This window comes from Adiantum capillus-veneris, chromosome 2 (assembly GCF_014529385.1).
Source record: "Adiantum capillus-veneris isolate H3 chromosome 2, ASM1452938v2, whole genome shotgun sequence".
Classification (NCBI taxonomy): Eukaryota; Viridiplantae; Streptophyta; class Polypodiopsida; order Polypodiales; family Pteridaceae; genus Adiantum; species Adiantum capillus-veneris.
This window is the reverse complement of record NC_140932.1, coordinates 35,706,229-35,721,956: the sequence shown is the minus strand read 5'-3', so window position 1 is coordinate 35,721,956 and position 15,728 is coordinate 35,706,229. Positions and strand designations below refer to the sequence as shown.

The 15,728-nt window shown below is 43.4% G+C and overlaps 1 protein-coding gene across 8 annotated transcripts in view; it reads right to left on the bottom strand.

Annotated features, from left to right (window-relative positions):
- The window catches only part of MSH1 (MUTL protein homolog 1), a 212,754-nt gene that overhangs the window by 137,478 nt on the left and 59,548 nt on the right, over positions 1-15,728 (bottom strand). For all 8 annotated transcript variants that reach the window (XM_086484589.1, XM_086484566.1, XM_086484534.1 and 5 more), the window contains exons 14-16: positions 1,846-1,904; positions 1,704-1,771; positions 1,441-1,614 (exon numbers count right to left, since the gene is read on the bottom strand). In XM_086484589.1, the coding sequence (XP_086340715.1) occupies positions 1,441-1,614; positions 1,704-1,771; positions 1,846-1,904 (301 nt within the window). The remainder of the gene's footprint in view (positions 1-1,440; positions 1,615-1,703; positions 1,772-1,845; positions 1,905-15,728) is intronic.

Sequence of the window (15,728 nt, the reverse complement as noted above, 5' to 3'; positions counted from 1 at the left end):
ACGGAGATATGCCAAGTCCGCATCCTACATCCACTTGCCATCAAGCGCAGGGTAATAGCTAAACCTAACCAAGTACCTCCAGACCAACTTTCCCTTCACGTTCCATTACTTGTGTGCCAAGATCTCCTCAGGTTGAAGGATTTCCTCTCTCTTCTACCTCTAGCTGCTTCTCTAGCGACATATCCTCTAGCACTTGTCCCTTGAAAGGTCATAGAAGTCTCACATGAAATGCATTGTATCTTACAATCATCTGCCAATTTCAATCTAACAGATAGATCATTGATTTGGAAAGGCCCATAGTATCGCATACTAAGCGTTGGGTCAAGCCTCTCCATTCTGAAAAAGTCCATAGTAGCGCATACTAAGCGTTGGGTCAAGCCTCTCCTTTCCCATCCTCTTTCTAAGTCCAGCCTTCTCATAATTCAGAAGTTGGCAAAAGCGTAGCAAGATCCTCAACCAAGTAATCTTCCTGAAAGATCTTCCCCTAAATGCGCAGGACAGACAAACGTCTCAAAAGGTGTCTCCCAATAGATGGGTGTTCCATATTGTTGTAGGTTAACTGCATCAATGGAAAACACCAGATTTGTGGTCAGAGACATGGCAATTGGACAATTCCAGAGCCACTAAGTTGGGAATGTCTGACCGAAAAGTGCTAAACCTATCCACAATAGTCCAAATGCCATCATGCCACTCAGCCTTCAGGAGGTCGGAGATGAAAACGATGGCAATACTCTCCCACAATCGTTTGAAATCATTAAGGTTATAGAAGTCCATCTGCCTTCTACCTGCCATACTTCATATATTGACATATCATAAAAGCCCCCGCAAACACGTCCAGGATTCACAGGAGTTGAGGCCAATAGAAGCAGCTCTTTACTGCCTCGAGGGTCACCTCAATGACTCTCTGCTCAACGGAAGGTGGGTTATGGCACTCCGTCAACACATAAAACCCAAGTCACACACAACTTGGTTTGTGCATCAAGTAACAGTGCTTAAGAGTTTATCCCCATATCATCTGGCTATTCTGCAGTCGATCAAAGATGGTGTCAAAATCACTAAAACGGAAGTGATAAAGCCATCCATAGCAGTATATATCCCACCTTCCCTCTGCGTTGTTGGGCAGATGCAGATCAGCCAAATTTTCTACCAGAAGCATACTCAAAATCCACTCAGGTGAAGGAAAATAGTGATGCCAAAATGTGTCAACCAAACCATTTGAATAATCCATCCTACCACAAACCTATTGCATCTTCAATTCACATCCAAGTTAAGAGTGTTCATTGAATAGACATAGTAACCCTGAAAAATGACAACAACACATCCCGACTACATAATCTTCCGATTCTACTATCGCATAATCAATTCAGGAACCATGACTGAGAAGATTCGATCAAAAAAAAAGATAACTACTTTATTAGATTGGCAGAAGAGAGAGATTACTAGAACTTGGCAATCCATTTCAAGACCAGTGGATGATGAGGCTGGCACTAGTAGATTCTGCAATATAGGATGCATTTGTTCATCTTTATGCATCAAAATAACATCCTCTGCCAGACGGCGAACACGAGAGAACTCAAGATAATTGGCCTCTTTGCTGCTGATGAGCTTCACAAGCTGTAGTAAAGAGTGATGATTAGAACCTTGGATATGATTAGCAATGAAGTAGGCAATTGCTCAAAATGCCACATTTAATATGGCCTTACCTTCGCTGCTGAAACACAGGTGAAATCCGGAATTGCAGATGTCACTTGTAGCATCAACTTGCAAGAAACTGAAGAAATTAAGTGTTCTTAGTACTGCTGTCTTGGACATGTTAGTAGTATCTAAAATTCTTGCAATGTGTACCTTGGATTGCGCTTGCAATTTTTGCTGTTGGGGGATTCAGAAGTAAATCACGCATATAGCTGTATAGAAACATAGCAGGTATCAAGCAATTCTACAATCACCCTGCTGCTGCGATTTCCTTAAGTCACCAAAAAGCACTAAACATGTGGCTGCAGCGCATACTGATTGCAAGATTGAAGGTAGCAATTAATAGCACATAATTTCATGGAAACACCAGCCAACACAACCAAAAAGTGGCTCAAGAGCAAGCATCGCAGATGCCAACCAAAGTGTTTCAATCAAGTAGAACTACCATCTAAGCATAAGCAAAAGTTACTCCTTCATCGTATAGCAAAGGTGTACAACTAAATTGAAAACTTGTGTCCACGACCCCGCGTCTAATGGATGAAATGATTGTAAAAAACACAGAATTATTGTGATCCAATCATGCCTCCTGCTCATGCATCCAATCAAAAGAGCACGCTCAATGCTCAGCTAGTAGCTACGTGTATTCCAAGGATATCCTTGAATGCGAATGCACTATGGTATACATTGACAAAATGAAATGGCTGCTCTTATTTCTTATCCTAACGAGATATTAGCAATCCTCTTTCAACATCTTTTGGTGTCCGGCTGAGGATTAAAACAGTCTGTGTCTCTGATGGTGAGATCTGGATCCTGATGGGAGATTCTGTCTGCTCACTCTGGCCCTTGTTGCACACTCAAGAGCTGAAGCATTCCTGATCTGGGTACTCCAGCACCAACCACAGCTAAATACTACCTAAAAGTCAACAGCAGTTACTAACTACTACGAGCCACTTAAGGGTGGTACATCCTCCACAACTTCCAGGTGATGCGTGATCTACCCTTTTTTACAAGGAAAAATGTACAAGTAAAATAAAAGTCACAAGTGCACAGACTAAAGATAACTGAACAAAGCTGATCACCACAGAGGTGTGATCCCAAAAATGTCCATAAAATATATATGTCAAATGACCAAGACTGTTTCTTAGTATTTGAAAGTCTCTAAGATCTACTGACATACATAATTGAATTTTTCTGCAATCCAAGGGAGGGGAACTTTCCTCATACCATGGCATGAGCACAGCAAGAGGAACAACATCTCTAACAGTCTCTATCAGAACTGCATGAAGGAACAGCAATATCCCCAAGGACCCGTTCAGGTTCAGTAGTAGGGCGCACTCAATGATGCATGATCTATTTCAGAGATACCCCTCAGTTTGCCTCCAGTAAATTCACGGTGATTATAGTTTGAGGACTGACCTGCTCCGACTTGATCGAGCCCAGATTAAGAGGTATCTTGTTCTTAATTAATGTGTGACTTTGTACAGTTACTCTTTGGGGCTGGATACAGCTACTATTTGACCGGATGCATTTGTTTCCTACAACCTTATTCATAGCTACTTTGAGGATTTAATCCCCACATAGCAACTATGGTTTGCATTTTTGCTTTGTATGCATGATGCCTACAAGAACAATATGTTTTATTTCATTGGCTGTTCTTTGGCCTTTTACAAAAACTTTTATGAAATCCTCCATTAGAATAGAGACGCACACATCAAGGAAGGTGCAAACAAAATCTGTTGGCTGCTTATCTACAACAAGGGAAAACAAATTTGGGTTGTTTTGGGTTTTGGATTGACAATATATGCAGTTTTGACAACCTATCTTAGTACTTATTCTGATTCTCTCAATCAAACCTAGTAGGAGAATCATTTTGCTGCTTCTCTTATGGCTGTTTGAATTTGTGTGCCTGACCCTTACCATAGCTAGAGACATCGTGTCTTCACACCCTCTCCCAAAAATATCTTTTAAATGACATATTGTTGGTAAACCCAACAGGAAATCGGCCAGGGTGAGAAGAAAGAGTCGTACATTGGTCTCTTTGAAACATCAACGTAGCCTTTCTTTTTTTCTCTCTCAGTTGGACATACCAAAGACATGGATTGCACCCAAAGAACCTCTTCCATCAATATGGTGTATTAAAGAGAGCACTTCATGTCAACTCTAGAGGGGGCACAAATATACAACATAGTGCTAGAGTGATGATTGGACAGCTCAGGGTCTCATTTCAATGTCTAGAGATTGAGGTTGTGTAATGTGTAGCGGATAAGAATAATGGTAATGCTCAGGATGAGTTCTTAGAACTTTGCTCAAGTGGTTCCTTTTACTTACGAAAGGGAGAGCCTTCCGATGTTCTTAGAGAGAGAGTGAGTACAATGACCAAAACAGTGTGTATCTTATTGTGACTAAAAGTGCTGAGACAGAGAGAGAGAGAGAGAGAGAGAGAGAGAGAGAGAGAGAGAGAGAGAGAGAGAGAGAGAAATGAAAATGAACTGAAATGTTATATTAACGTCTTCAAAAGGCCAGATAGACCTATGAGACCAAACTCATACAAAAGCAGTGAATCTTTTACAATGTCTGGGTACCTTAGTACTTAAGTACTAAGTGTGCAAAGTGTGGAAGTGTGAAAATAAATGTGAAAAACTAAATACAAAGTATTAAATAAACTTCTTAGGAGCATTCTGGGTGTCTGGCTAGAATGCTTCTAATCCTTTGTTATAGTCTCCTCCGGTGAAGTGTGCTTCGGTGAAGTGTGCTTCTGCATCTCGGTGGTGTTCGTCTCGATTTCCTAAGCTCAATCGCCCTGTCAACGAGGGTGCCTTTGGTATGACTGTGGGTACTCCTTTGTGCTCGCTGCTCGCCTCTTGCTTCTCCTTCCACTCCTCCTCTCGATCCGAAGCATTCTGTGATCTGCCTCTGAGGCTGTAGTGCTCTTTGTCTTCTCATTAGATTATCCCTGTGCCGATGTAGTTCCAATAGGTACAAGCCTAAGCATCTTTGACCTTGATATTGCATAACTCTATCAAGAGGTCCAAAGCCTTCTTCAAAAACGCAATGGAAGCGCCCACGTATCTCATAGTATACGATGCAGTGGCATATGTAGTGTAATTCTGTCTCCGGCTCTATTCCGCATAACTTGCAAATTCTGCTCTCAGGTGGGATCCCCTCAATCTGCCAAATTCAATTTCCAACTGGTATGAGGATGTACGAATTTGACCAATAGCACATCTCAAACCATGAGACAGGTGGGTATCCATGTAGCTCGGTCGAATCACAAATCCATCTTCAGATAGCTGTAGGAAGTTTTCTTTGTAGTCGGCCATCTTCCTGCCCAATTCTTGTGTAGGGTCTACCCATGTCCTCTTAGTATCCAACTGTATAAGATCCTGACAATTGATTTTATTAATCTCCGTTCGTATAATTGCCAGTGATGGAGCCTCAAGAGAGTATTGGAAGGGGGGTAATCTTTCCATACTGAACCCGTGTCTCCGAAACCACGAGGACAGTTGCGCATACCAGCATGATGTATCCCCTTTCATTGCTAATTGTTGAGAGGATTCGAGGGCCAGTCTAGTATATCGGCAATTATTTGTATCCCACAAACCATGTATAAAGGACACTAATCGGGTAAGAGCTTCAATTTTCATCGAAGGGGTCGCTAGTTCCGCTCGCGTAATCGCGTGTAATACGGAGGCCTTGGCTCTAATCATTCGGGAAATCATAGATACCAAAGGTCTCTCCATTGACTTCCAATTATCTTGATCCACAGATGGTCCCCAAATCTGGACCCCATAAAGCATAGCCGAAGCCACCACAGTATTCAAGAGCCAAAGTTTTGTTCATGGTTCTTGAAACTGCACTTGTGAACACATCCTCTCCAACCCTCCCAAGGCTGTAGAGCCTCTGGATAATCTAGCATCCGCTGCTTCCTTAAGAGTAAACTTCGGTCCTGCAAATACCACCCAAAGGTATGTGTAAGCATCTGTGTACTCTACTATATCCTGGCCATATGCAAATGTAGGTGCCGATCTCCTGACCCACTGCGGTGTGGTGTTAAACACCATAACTTTGGTTTTACCCAAGTTTACCCACGGGCCACTGTCCTCTGCGAATTTATGTAATGCATCTAGCTGCCTTTGCATTCCATCTGGTGATTCTGCTATCAATACAATATCATCTGCATACAACAACAAAGGGATCCATGACCCTGCAAGTTGAGCCTCTCTGTCACCCTCTCTATCAATGTAATCTGATACCTCATCTATGTAGATACCAAATAAAGTAGGGGACAGTGGGCATCCCTGCTTTACTCCAACGGTGGAATGAACAATGTCGGAATCCCCTTCTTGAGTACGTACATAACCAGTTACTGACCCGTATAAGGCCATGATCCCCCAAATAATCTCTTTGGGGACCCCCAACTCTTGCATACTGCGCATCAATCTGGTCCTTGGTACTGTATCAAAAGCTTTTCGAAAATCCACAAAGCAACAATACATCCTTCTCCCATTTGCTCTTCCTTCCTCAATAATGGCTCTGAGCGTAAGAATATGATCTAAAGTGGAATAACCCCTTCTGAATCCAGCTTGTCCTGTTGCTGTTATGCCCTCATTCTCTGCCCATCTACTCAATTTTTGTTCAAGAATGGATGCGTACAGTCGGGTCATAGGGTGACCTACCATAATGGTGCGGTAGTTCTCGGGTATCATAGGACATAGAAATCAAGCTTGGTGAAGTCATGACATAATCCATTGTACTATCCCCATGCCTGTGCGTGAAGCATGTAAATCCCCCAGATAAAGGGAAATTCTCTAGACCATTAAGTATGGCCAAACCATGTATAGTTGCCATCTCCATGAGATGTCTCCCATATTCAGTGTGTTCTCTATCCTGTGAGTTTCTAGTAAGCCCCCTCTGTGATAAATCCACTTCTCTGAGCATTTCCTCATAAGTATCATAGAATAGTGCTTGAGAGTTGGCCGTTCTGGGATTAAAGTCTCTTAAGATACCTATGTCTCCATCTCTAGAGAACTCCCACTGTACTGGTCCCATGCCTGTGGGGGAAGCATGTGAATCGCCGAGATAACGGGAAATTCTCTAGACCATTAAGTATGGCCAAACCATGTATGGTTGCCATCTCCATGAGATGTCTCCCATATTCAGTGTGTTCTTTATCCTGTGAGTTTCTAGTAGGCCCCCTTTGTGATCAATCCACTTCTCTGAGCATTTCCTCAGAAGCATCATAGAATACTGCTTGAGAGTTGGCCGTTCTGGCATTAAAGTCTCCTAAGAGAACTATGTCTCATCTCTAGAGAACTCCCATATGTCATTATTCAATATGGAGAAAGGGGACTGTCGTTTAGGTGAGGAGTAGACTGAGGTACTTGGAGGGAAGTAACATATAGCGATATATAGAAATCTACCTGTCTCGGCTCTCATTCTCACACACATATACCTTGCTTGCTCATCTTTCTTGATAATCTGTAGTAGTGGTTTCAGCTCCTCTTTAAATAAGACTGCTACTCCTCCTGACCCCCAGCTACCCTGTAGAGATCTCTTGTCTGGTCGACCAGCTGTTTCCCATAAATAACCCTTCACATGTGGCATACGCTATCCCGGTATCTGGTGTGTCTCTGAGTAGAAAACTATGTCTCTGTCCCTAAAGCTATCTTCAAAGACACCTACATCTAGCCTATATGATCCATTATAATTCCACGCCGCTATCCAGAGCGTCACCCCATAGGTCTCGCACCGTCATGCTGGGCGCTTTTCCAGAACCATTACTTTCCCTCCTCTATAAAAGGCGATTTTTCCCTTTTCTCTTGCTGCCCTGATCTCTGGCATCAACTCTTGCATGTGTGCCACTTGTGCCAATGTAAGGTCATCTCCCAGGAAAATACTGGTTTTCTTAAGAGTTGGCCTCTTCTTTAGAAATTCTTTCCTTGTTTCTATATTCGGGAAGCGGAGAATAAGTGCCCTATCCTTTACGTTTCCCTTCTCATCGACTCCTTTCTTGCCCACTCTCCATGCACTAGTGTGAGTAGGCTTTGTGATGCCCATGCATTGTAGCAATTCCTTCACTTCTTCATCTACAATCTCTTTGTCTTTGACTCGTGTGACCCGCACATGTAGAGCCTGATTCTTCCTTTTCTGCTCTTCCTCAATGGTCATATTAATAATAGTGGAGGTAGGTGTGGTCTCGAGCATCTGGGCCTTCCCTTTCTTCGCATCCTCAGTCCATTTCTCTGCTTCATCAACCTTTTCTTGTGTCTTAAAAAGACATTATGGACTTGCGGACGATGTCGACGACTATGATGGAGAGGACAAAGACGGGCTGAAAAGTGAAAACGCTAGGGCTGATTTGGCTGGATTCTGGAAACGCTGATCTGCTGCTAAATCTTGACGCCATGTCAGAGAGGACGACAGCGACGACCATGCGCTGAAAACTCTGATGCTGAAATCTGAAAACTGCGGGCTGAATCTAAAAATGCTACCTGATCTAACTCAGACGGAGAGGATCTGCTACGGGATGTGAGATTTGCGAGGCTAAAGGGTCAATCTGCAATGGCTAAAGGCTGAAAACTGAAAACGCTAACATTATCTGCTGAGGCGGACTGCCGGAGATTGAAAATGCTAGGAATATGGAAAACGGGAAAACGCTGGCTGTACTGGATGTTGCCAAAACCCCAAAGGTCTGATGACTAAAAACGTTGGGTTCTCTGCTGGTCTGTTGAGAAGAAGCACTGCAAGTCTGGTGAACTTCTGCTGCAAACTAAGTGCCCCATCTCTCCTTATGTAGGAATCTCATGCAAGATTGAGCGAGCTCTCCTACAGCCCCACAACCCTAGAAACTGGCATGAATGAATAATAAGATAATTGAACTGCCCCAAAATGCCATGGACAATTGGGTTCTCTGACTTGTCAAATGCAAATGATGGGTACTAATGGTTGTGCAATGAGAGGGTATGCAACTACTCTTAAGTGCCTGGACATGCACGGCCTGTGCACAAGCTCACATACGTGCCAGAACACTTCCTAGGCTGTACTAAACCCCTTGTGTAGCTCATCCATGTGCATATAGAGGGTTAGATGTGCACGTGACATCACCTCCTTTTTAAAGTGAGGTAACTGTACTGAGCTGCATGGCTTCCTTGTAGTCTTCGAACAACTCCGAGTAATCTTTGAAAAAGTCTTCGTCTACCCACACGGCTTCATGGGTTCCTCGAACTTTGAACTTCAAAAAATATTGTCGCACTTGTTTCTCTCAGCCATGACGAAACCGATGCAACAAGACTTGCTCCGATTCCATGACTTCGGCTTCATCTATGATGTTTGGTTCTTCTTCTCCAAAAATGTCCTGTGGAGGTGTACCCTGAAACACTTTTAATCAAGAAACATGGAAAACGTTGTGCATTGACCATGAGTTAGGCAACTGCAATTTCATAGAAACCTCATTGATCTTTTTAATGACAAGAAATGGACCATACATTCTGAAAGACAACTTAGGACACTTCTTCCCAACTTACTTAAGATATTGCTTCATAATTCTCAAATAGACCCAATCACTTTCCTTGATAGTAACATCCTGACGATATTTATTAGCCTGTCTTCAATAAGACTCTTGAGCCTTGCTTAGCCTCGGTAATCTCATCCAATGACTGACTTTCAACATTGGCATCAGGTAATTGATTAACCGAACGAGTCAAAAGAGGCTGGAAGGGACGGCCAAACGCTACCTCATACGGAGTTCTACCAATGGCAGAGGAATAAGAGTCATTCAAAATTGCTTGGACTAACGGGAGATACGGACAGCCAAACACTGCCTCATACAGAGTTCTACCAATGGCAGAGGAATAAGAGTCATTCAAAATTGCTTGGACTAACGGGAGATAGAGCTTCCATTGCGACTATTGATCATGCACATAAGATTTTGGAACATCAAAGGCCAATTGATTGTAGATTTTTGTTTGATCATCTGACCGTGGATGAAAAGCAAAAGAAAAATTCAACTTCGTGCCAAAATTTTCAAAGAGAGCTCGCCAAAAATTTGACGTGAACTTATCATTCCTATCTGAAACAATTGACTTTGGCAAACCACAAAGGGGCTATCAATGCTTAATGAACAACCATGCTATATCTTATGCAGTGACTGTGGCCTTACAAGGAATTAACATGCAAAATTTGCTGAAACGATCAACGATTGTTAAGCATTGTGTGTTCCTTGCATACAAACTAGGTGGAAGATTAGTCACAAAATCCATAGAGATATCTTAAAAAGGTCCTTCGGGAATAGGCAACGGCATCAAGAGACCTTGCTGCCTACCCGTAGGGGCTTTTACCTTTTGACAAAGGATGCACTATGACATAATTAAACACATCTTTTCGGATTTTAGGCCAATAAAAGAATCTTTCTATTTTTTACAAAGTGGTGTTCATTCCCCTATGCCCACCGGTGAGAGAGTCATGAGAATCGTGGAATATGGTTATCTTGACAGAGAGTAACACACATAGACGGTGACAAAAATACAACAAACCTTCACGAATGAGATGGTTATTGGGTCCTTGGGAAGCAAGAGCCTGCAACCATTGCTTACCAAACTCGAAATCTACATACTTATTCTTCATGCTGTCAAAAGAGACACCCTGAATAGAAACTGTGGATCTTGACTCAAGAGCCAAGATCTGTCCTTTGCTACTTACCGTATCTGCAACAAGGTTAGCTTTTCCAGGCACATACTCAATCAAACCACCAAATTGCTCAAAAAATTGTGGCCATTGTGCTTGGCAATCACTTCAATTTGCACTAGGCATAGATTGGAGCCACTTGAGGGCTTGATGCTCTGTGCGGACTGTGAACTTTCTACCATACATAGATATGCTTCCGATGCTTGAGAGAGTGAGTAACAGACAGAAGTTCTTTGTCATAAACTGTATGGTTCTTTTTGACACTATTTAACTTCCGATTGAGAAATGCAACTAGATGGCCATGTTGTTAAGGCACAGCTCCTATGGCAACATTGCTCGAATCTGTCCATACCTCAAAGGGGTCGTTCCAAGAGACAACGATGAGACACGGTGCTTCTGTCACCGCAACTATGAGAGCTTCGAAATCCTCAACGGTTGTCTCGGACAAAACAATGCACTGATGGCGAGTTTTCACCGCTTTCAAAACATTTGTCATGGGTGCAGTAATGCATGCAAAATTCTCTATGTGCGACTATATGCTTGACATAAACCAAGAAAAGAACGCACATATATGCAGTTTTGGGTAAATCCCAATTACGAACCTGTTCTACCTTTGCGGAATCAAGCTTGACACCTTCAGCAAAAATCGTATAACCGAGATAAGTAACTTCAGTTAGAAAAAAAATCAAACTTCTTAGCTGCAATATACAGCTGACACTCATCAAAACGGGCTAAAACCTTTTCTACATCCTTTTCATGTTGTTCCCACGATATAGAGAATATAAGAATGTCGTCAACAAAGATAAACAGACACACGAATCATATCACCAAAACGGCCTACCATGAAACGGTTGAATGTTCCCACGGCACCTGTGAACCCAAAAGACATAACCACATACTTCTATTGCCCTCGCTCTGTGCGAAAGGCGGTCTTGTAGATATCGCCTTTGAATACCCTTACCTAATGGTATCAACTTCTGAGATTGACTTTTCTGAAAACCTTCGCTCCATTGAGCGTATTGAGAATATACTCAATGCGAGGCATCGGAAACTTGTTCTTGACGGTCATCTTTTTCAAAGCCCTGTAATCGACACACAAACGAGACGAACCATCCTTCTTACGGACAAACAAAATAGGAGCTGCAAAAGGACTTACACTAGGACGTATGAATCCTTTGGCCACCAACTCCATGAGTTGCCACCAACTCCATGAGTTGCCACTCTAACTCTTCTTCTTGAGACTAGTTCAAACGATAGGAAACCTTACTGACTAGTTGTGCCCCCTCCGTGAGTTCTATGCGATGGTCCTTCGGCCGCTGGGGAGGGAGATGGTGTGGAAGATCATCTTGCAAAAAGACATGCTAATACGTGGTAAACAAACCTGAATACCATTCTGGAGCCTTGACGTCCTGAGTGACTGGAGAGGCATATATAAATTTTGCTTGTCCTCCTCGTCGTAAGTCACGCTTCCTTTACACGAGAAATGAGAGGTAAAGAATGAAGACCCTTCTCACCACGAATGATGATGGGAGAGTCACTTTTGGCATTTGGAGTGAGCGTATTTTCTGCCCAATCAATGAGAGGATTATGTTCACGAAACCATCGAATGCCCAAAATCATATCACATCTTGAGAGAGGAGACACAACAAATTTTCTACTGAAGGAAGCTTGTTTAACAGTGACCAACACATCAAGGCACTCTTGTGGTTCATAACGGGAGCGAAGCCAAACACCTCTAAAGCAGTTGTTAGGCTAACCTCCAAGTGGGCCCTTTCTACAAGAGAGTCACTAACCACATCATGCATACTGCATGAATCAAACAAGATCACAAGACGCTGACCCTTCACATGACCATAACATTTAGAGAGAGATTCATCAATGTGTATGTCAGAGACATGTGGAGAATCATTGTGGTTCACTAAAATGCTTGTGGTAGTTGTGGGTGCTTTAGGTTCTCTAGGTGGTGCTAGCAGACTTAGGACATGCTCTTTTCATATGACCCTTAACATGACACTGAAAACATCCACCTTCCTTCACATAAGTGAAGGAAGGTGGATGTTCTCTAGGTGGTGCTAGCAGACTTAGGACATGCTCTTTTCATATGACCCTTAACATGACACTGAAAACATCCACCTTCCTTCACATAAGTGATTAGTTCTTCAGGTATTATATATCCTCCTATAATTCCTTGTGCAACTTTTCCATCTAGGATTAGCTTAGGTTTAGAAGTGGTTTTTGCTCTACCCTTAAATTCATTTAGAGTTCTTTTCCGTAGGATTAGAGAAAGATTGGTTAGAAGAATTGCCATTCTTACCATTGGTCTTACCATTTTGTGGGTTCTGAGGATTCTGAGAGGTACTATCAGAAGACTTGTTCTCCTTAGGCTTACCTTTGTTGTGCTTCATCTCCTGTGCGAGAGTAATTGCTACCGCATTGTTGAGATCTATTGGGTCGAGGACTTCGACATCGAACTTGATATACCGTCCAACCCGAAAAGGAAGGCCTCTTTGCGTTCTGCATCCAATTTGCGTAATTGGGTGCCGAGCTGCAAAACACCGTTAGAAAAAGACATAACTGGTGTACCATTTTGCTTAAGGTTACGCCAATCTTCTTTTAACCGAGCTAGGTATTGTGGCGGCATGAAACGCGCCTTTAGCTTGTCTTGAAAGTCGTCCCAATTGAAAGAAAGAGACACGCCTTCCTCGGCTTCCTCTAGGTGCACGGCCAATTGTGCTGCTTGCCACGCTTCATATCAATTAATGGCATCACCGGCAAGATACATGGCTGCCGTCAGAACTTTGCTATTGCATGTTTTCTTAGTTGTCGCAAAGTAAGCATTAAATTGATGCAACAAAGAATGAACAACATTAGCATCCATCTTACCGTCATACTTATTGAACGTCAAGTTCTAACTGACTGGGTTGTTGGAATCTACATCTCTATCTGTGCTAACTGATGAATCGACAACGCCCTTGAGTGGCTCGGACTTCAAGGTGAGTACCTGTAGGACCGACTCTTGCATGCGTTGGTCTCTCTGCGCCTCACGCTCTAACTCATAGTTGTTGGAATCTACATCTCTATCTGTACTACCTGATGAATCGACAACGCCCTTGAGTGGCTCGGACTTCAAGGTGAGTACCTGTAGGACCGACTCTTGCATGCGTTGGTCTCTCTGCGCCTCACGCTCTACCTCATAGTCGCTCGCTTTTCTTCGGCCGCTATTCATTGAGCTTCGAGCGCTTGCTCGCGCTGAAGCTCCATAGTCGCCTTTCTTTCTTCAACCGCTATTCGTTGAGCTTCGCACACTTGCTCGCGCTCAAGCTCCATAGTCGCCTTTCTTTCTTCGGCCGCTATGCATTGAGCTTCGCGGTCGCAATTCATAGCGGCGCGTTGGTCTCTCGTTGTAGCATCACGTCCATCATCTACTTGACCAAATCCTCAAGAGGATTTCGTGCAACCCGTGGCGTAGATGGGGATGGGGGAGGATCGGGGAACAATCCTCCTAATGTAGAAACTTATTCTTCTCCAACTCTACTCTCATCACCTTCATGCACAGTATCCATTCCGCTTCGAATGATGATCATACACTAAGATCTTGGATACTTGGGTTCTTGCAATTGGTGTTTGAGAAGGCTTTTCTCTTACCCAAGCTCTGAGATCTTGGATACTTGGGTTCTTGCAATTGGTATTAGAGAAGGCTTTTCTCTTCCCTGCGGGCACACCCCTTGGCGGCCTTACACTCACACCAAAGTTTCTTTTTCCCACCTCACATCGAATGGTTGGCCGCTAAGTGCACGGTCCGCTCTCAATGAGTGAAAAGAGGAACAAGGGGAGGCTAAACAAGCCCTTCTTTCTTCGATTATCTGCCACTCTTCAAAAACACCATTAGTAATCGACACGCCCAAGTGGACGTGGGTTACGTGCGACCACAACAAGCAAAAAAAAAATTTGTGGTTCTTTCCTTGAGTGATACCGAACAATGCCAAAGAGCTCTGATACCAATGTAATGTGCAACGGATAAGAATGATGGTAATGCTCAGAATGAGTGCTCAGAACTTTGCTCAAGGGGTTCCTTTTACTTACAGAGGGAGAGCCTTCCGCCGTTCTTGGAGAGAGGGAGAGTGCAATGACCAAAACAAAGTGAATGTTACTGTGATTGAAAGTGCTGAGAGTAAGAGAGAGAGAGAGAGAGAGAGAGAGAGAGAGAGAGAGAGAGAGAGAGAGAGAGAGAAGATACCACACCAGATGGGGTTCCAAACCCCCCTTCAAGGGCCCCCCTCTCTATTGCACAAATCTGGTACAAAGGTCTAAATGCTGTCAACTTGCCGCCGATGTTGACGCCTATGATGGCGAAGACGAAGACGCGCTGAAAACTGAAAACGCAAGGGCTGATCTGGCTGAATTCTGGAAGCACTAATCTGTTGTTGAATCTTGACTCCGTGTCGGAGAGGACAGTGGCGGCGATGACTCAATGACGATGCGCTGAAAACGCTGATGCTGAAATCTGAAAACTGCGAGCTGAATCTGAAAACGCTAGCTGATCTGAATGAGACGAAGAGGATCTGCTACGGGAAGTGAGATCTACGAGGCTAAAGGGTCAATCTGCAATGGCTAAAGGCTGAAAACTGAAAAGGCTAACCTGATGTCACGTGACACATCCAATCCTATGTGTTCGTGGACAAGCTACACCATGACCAGGGTTCAATTCAGTCAAGTCAGTCAAGAATAGGAAGTGATCTGGCACTTTTGTGAGTCTATTCGCAGACAGTGCATGACCAGTCGCGTAGAGTAGATGCATATCCTCCGGTTGCACACAGCATGATCATCAGCATTCCCATCAGAATCCATCAGGAAATTTTCCAATGCATTAAACCTATTTTCCCTATTTTTCACAATTTTCACTTATTTATTAAGTTACTTTTGTTGGGAACTAGGTAGGGAAATTTTGCTAATGAAATATATAAGTAAACCAGAGCTAGCACTTTCTGGCAGAAGAAGGAGAGCAACAAGCACCCACTGCACCAGACCCTCTAGAGAACCTTCTCAACAAGAACAAACACCCCCCCCCCCAATAGCCTGGCATTTTCAGCAACCAATTCCAGCGTTTTTCAACCCTTGCCCTTGGCGATTCTGCAGCAGTAATTCAGCCTCAGATCCAGCGTTTTGCAGGCCTCAAACCAGCCCTTAGAAGAGCAGTATAATCAGCATTTTTAGGAACATCAGGTCAGTGTTTTGTTGCAGCCACTTCAGCGTTTTTAAACCCTGCAGGTATCAGCGTTTTCCAGCCATACACTCTGGCGTTTTTGGCTAGGAGGACCAGCAAATTCAGCAAGTCAAAAGGCAGCAGAAACAGC